The sequence below is a fragment of the Sorghum bicolor genome, chromosome 8, assembly GCF_000003195.3.
Source record: "Sorghum bicolor cultivar BTx623 chromosome 8, Sorghum_bicolor_NCBIv3, whole genome shotgun sequence".
NCBI classification, from domain to species: Eukaryota; Viridiplantae; Streptophyta; class Magnoliopsida; order Poales; family Poaceae; genus Sorghum; species Sorghum bicolor.
The window spans coordinates 38,301,842-38,306,262 of NC_012877.2; the positions used below are offsets into that span (position 1 = coordinate 38,301,842).

General features: G+C 41.1%; 1 protein-coding gene across 1 annotated transcript; it reads right to left on the reverse strand.

Moving 5' to 3' along the window:
- Positions 222-2,099, reverse strand: LOC110429703 (uncharacterized protein K02A2.6-like; the record flags this gene model as incomplete). Its single annotated transcript, XM_021446065.1, has 3 exons — positions 1,697-2,099; positions 1,191-1,309; positions 222-1,055 (listed from the first exon to the last, which is right to left on the reverse strand). Coding segments are annotated over exons 1-3 (1,356 nt in total), but the record flags the coding sequence as incomplete, so codon positions are not given.

Below are 4,421 nucleotides of genomic sequence, written 5' to 3' on the forward strand. Positions count from 1 at the left end.
ATAGACAACAAAACTCGTGGAACATGTTAAGGGTTAGGTAATTGTCTAGAGCTTATGAGAGCTTAGAATTCTATAAACTCAATCACATCAAGCTCCTCTGCCAGGTTGTTTTGTGGCTCAAGATAGATTTTCAAGCGTAGACCATTTACCTTAAAAGTGTTACCTATGTCATCTTGGATGGTAATAGCTCCATGAGTTGAAGTGTCAATAACCTTGTATGGTCCATCCCACTTACTTCGTAGCTTACCATTACCAAAGAGCTTAACTCTTGAATTGAATAGTAGAACCTTATCTCCAGGCTTAAACTCCTTGTGCTTGATTCTCTTATCATGCCATCGTTTTGTTCTCTCTTTATAGATCCTTGAATTGTGGTAGGCTTTCTCTCTCCATTCTTCTAGCTCAGATAGTTGCATCAGACGATTCTCGCTAGCAAGGTGGTGATCCATGTTCCATTTCTTGAGTGCCCAATGAGCCTTAAACTCTACTTCCACAGGCAAATGACAAGTTTTTCCATATACAAGTTGATAAGGTGACATGCCTATGGGTGTTTTGAATGCAGTTCTATATGCCCAAAGTGCATCAGGAAGTTTGTCCTTCCACCCCTTACCCATCTCATCTACGGTCTTTTGTAAAATATTTTTGATTTGTTTGTTAGATGTTTTGGCTTGACCGCTAGTCTGAGGATGGTATGGTGTTGCGACGTTGTGTCGAACTCCATGATCGGCTAGGTACTTCCGGAAGATTTTGTCGATGAAGTGGGAACCTCCATCGCTTATAACTATCCGGGGTATACCAAAACGAGGAAAGATAACTTCGTGGAACATTCTCTTGGCATGTTTTGAATCAGCTGATCGACAAGGTAGGGCTTCCACCCATTTGGATACGTAGTCCACAGCTACTAAGATATATTCGCAATTCCCGGACATAGGGAATGGCCCCATGAAATCAATGCCCCAAACATCGAAAAGTTCTACTTGAAGATTATTTGTGAGAGGCATTTCATTTCGTGAGTTAATATTCCCATGTTTTTGACACCGGTGGCATCTCCTGACAAAGTCCTTTGTATCTTCATACATCGTTGGCCAGAAAAAACCACTTTGCCAAATTTTAGCTTGTGTTCGAAATGCTCCATAGTGTCCTCCATATGGCGAGGTATGGCATCTTTCCATAATTTGAGTAGCCTCAGCCATAGGAACACACCTTCTCAAGAGTCCATCAGCGCAGACTCGGAAAAGATATGGCTCATCCCAAAGGTGGAAACGACTATCGTGAAGCAACTTCCTTTTGTTTACACCAGGTGGGACATAGCCTTTTACTATAAAGTTTACGATGTCTGCGTACCATGGATCTGCATGTGTTATCTTAAGTAGGGTGTCATCCCTTAGGTAGTCATTTATGGGAAGTTCATCATGTGTTTCCTTATATTGAAGCCTAGACAAGTGGTCGGCTACGGAATTCTCAACTCCCTTCCTATCTCGAATTTCTATGTCAAAGTCTTGGAGTAGAATAATCCATCGAATTAGACGAGGCTTAGCATCTTTCTTAGTGAGGAGGTACTTGAGAGCAGCATGGTCTGAATAGATGATTATCTTTGCCCCCACTAAGTAAGATCTAAACTTGTCTATAGCAAAGACAACAGCTAAAAGCTCTTTTTCAGTTGTAGTGTAATTGAGCTGTGGTCCAGACAAGGTTTTGCTAGCGTAGGATATGACATAGTGCTTTTTATCCTTGGTTTGTCCTAAAACGGCACCAACCGCAAAATCGGTAGCATCACACATGATCTCAAAAGGAAGATTCCAATCAGGTGGTTGGATAATCGGGGCTGAGATGAGTGCTTTCTTAAGAGTTTGAAAAGATTTATGACACTCATCACTAAAGATGAAAGATGCGTCCTTAGCTAGGAGATTAGTTAGGGGTCTAGCAATTTGAGAGAAATTCTTGATAAAGCGTCTATAAAACCCTGCATGTCCCAAAAAGCTACGGATTCCTTTCACATTCGTGGGAGGTGGAAGTTTTTCAATAACTTCAATCTTTGCTTTGTCCACCTCTATACCACGTCCGGACACTTTATGTCCTAGCACTATTCCTTCCTGAACCATAAAATGGCATTTCTCCCAGTTTAGGATTAATTGTTTTTCTTCACATCTCTGCAAGACTCTGTCTAAATTCTCCAAACAATGATCGAAGGTTTTGCCATAGACGGTAAAATCATCCATGAAAACCTCCATGATCTTCTCAATCATGTCCGAGAAAATAGACATCATGCACCGTTGGAAAGAAGCTGGAGCATTGCACAATCCGAACGACATTCGTCGGTATGCATAAGTTCCATATGGACATGTAAAGGTAGTCTTTTCTTGGTCATCTGGGTGGATTGGGATTTGGTGATATCCAGAATAACCATCAAGGAAACAAAAGAAAGAGTGGTTTGCAAGCCGTTCCAACATTTCATCAATGAAGGGTAACGGAAAGTGATCTTTCTTTGTAGACTTGTTGAGTTTTCGATAGTCAATACACATACGCCACCCAGTGACAATTCATTGAGGGATGAGTTCATTCTTCTCATTCCTAACGACCGTCATTCCTCCTTTCTTTGGCACTACTTGTACAGGGCTAACCCACTCACTATGTGGCACAGGATAAATAATCCCAGCATGATAGAGTTTGAGGACCTCTTTCTTAACAACCTCTCGCATAGCATTGTTAAGTCTCCGCTGTGGTTCCCTTAAAGGTGTAAAATTAGGATCAATAGGGATACGATGAGTGCAGAGAATGGGACTAATGCCCGTGAGATCCTCGAGAGAATAGCCAAAAGCTGATCTATGTCTTTCAAGAACAGTGACAAGTTGTTGTGTTTCATAATCGGAAAGCTTGTCACTGATAATTACTGGAGTTTTTGGGTTATTGTGCAAGAAGACATATCTAAGGCCAGAAGGAAGAGGTTTTAATTCTATCGAAGGAGGTAAAGGTTGTTCATTTTTGTCTAGCTCAACGGGTTCTACCAACTCTTCTTCTTCTTGAACAAAGTGTTCATGATTAAAGAATGGTTGGGCCATCTCCTCTTGAGTCAACATTAAGATCTCCTCAATAGGATCTGGTACAAGTTTGGGTTCCACTATCGTGTTAATTGATCTAGTAAGAGGAACAATAATAGTAGAATTCCCAACCTTGAAGTCTAAATGACCTCGTTGTGGTTGTTCTTGTAGAAGTTTCATGATTGGTCTACCAATCAAGAGAGGAATCTCCGGTATGTCATAAATGTGAAAATCTAGACATATTCCAGAGTCCTTGATTCTAATAGGAACTGCCCTTAATACCCCATGGCTTTCTAGAATTAATCTAGATGGACTTTGTAAAAGTTTTTGAGATGGGGTTATGGACTCGTTGGGATAAAGAGTGTCAGCTAACTCCTTGGAAATAACATTTATCCCAACATATGGATTGTAGTGGACCTTCCTAGCGGACCTTCTAATTTGGCATAGAAGAATGGTTGAAGGAGTGATGATTCGAGCTACCTCAGGAGACAGCTCAGCTTCTGTTAGCCATTCATAACTTAGAATAGCCGAAAGGCTTTTGATGTGTTCTATGTCAACAGATTCTACTCTTAGAACGGATTGAGTGGTCCTTGCTAGAGGTCGTGTTTGGATAGGAAAATTCGAGGTGTTTCCAAAATCTTCAAAAAGATCTTCCTCGAATTCAAAGGGATGCTCTAAAGGTGGTGGTTCATCATCCCTTAGTTGGTTTTGCATTCCTTTATCAGGAGGTTTTTCTACAACCAAATTAATGGATGGGTCAGGTGAAATTTCTAACTCGGTTGCAAGTTCCTCATCTTTTGGTTTAGGATCAGGCTCGACTTCTTTTTCTCCTTCAGGAAACTCATCATAAATGCCTGTGTAAGGGGTATTTTCAAGAATTTTTTCTAGGATAGCTCTACCCTCATCTGTGAGTTTGTGTGTGAATGAGCCTCCTGAAGCAATGTTGAGGTGAAGAGCAGCTTCCTTGTTTAGACCACGATAAAAGTGGTAGTACAGTACATGGTCAGGCAGGGAAAGGTTTGGACCGAAATTGGTAAGGCTTGTGAACCTAGCCCAAGCTGCTCCTAAAGTTTCCTTCTCTCTTTGTTTGAATGTAAGAATTTCAATTCTAAGGTCAGCAATTCGAAAAAGTGGGAAGAAAGCGAGACAAAAGTTGTCTCGAAGTTCATCCCAACTTCCATTAACACCTCCTACAGAATGAGTATACCACTTTTTTGCTCTTCCCAAAAGGGAGAACGGAAATAATTTCCATTTAAGGGTTTCTTGTGTCATGCCGGAAATAGATCGGCAAGAGCACAACTGCTCAAATTCTCTAAGATGGGTGTATGGATCTTCATCTACTTGCCCAAAGAAGGGTTGCTCCTGAATCATGGCTGAGGTCATAGC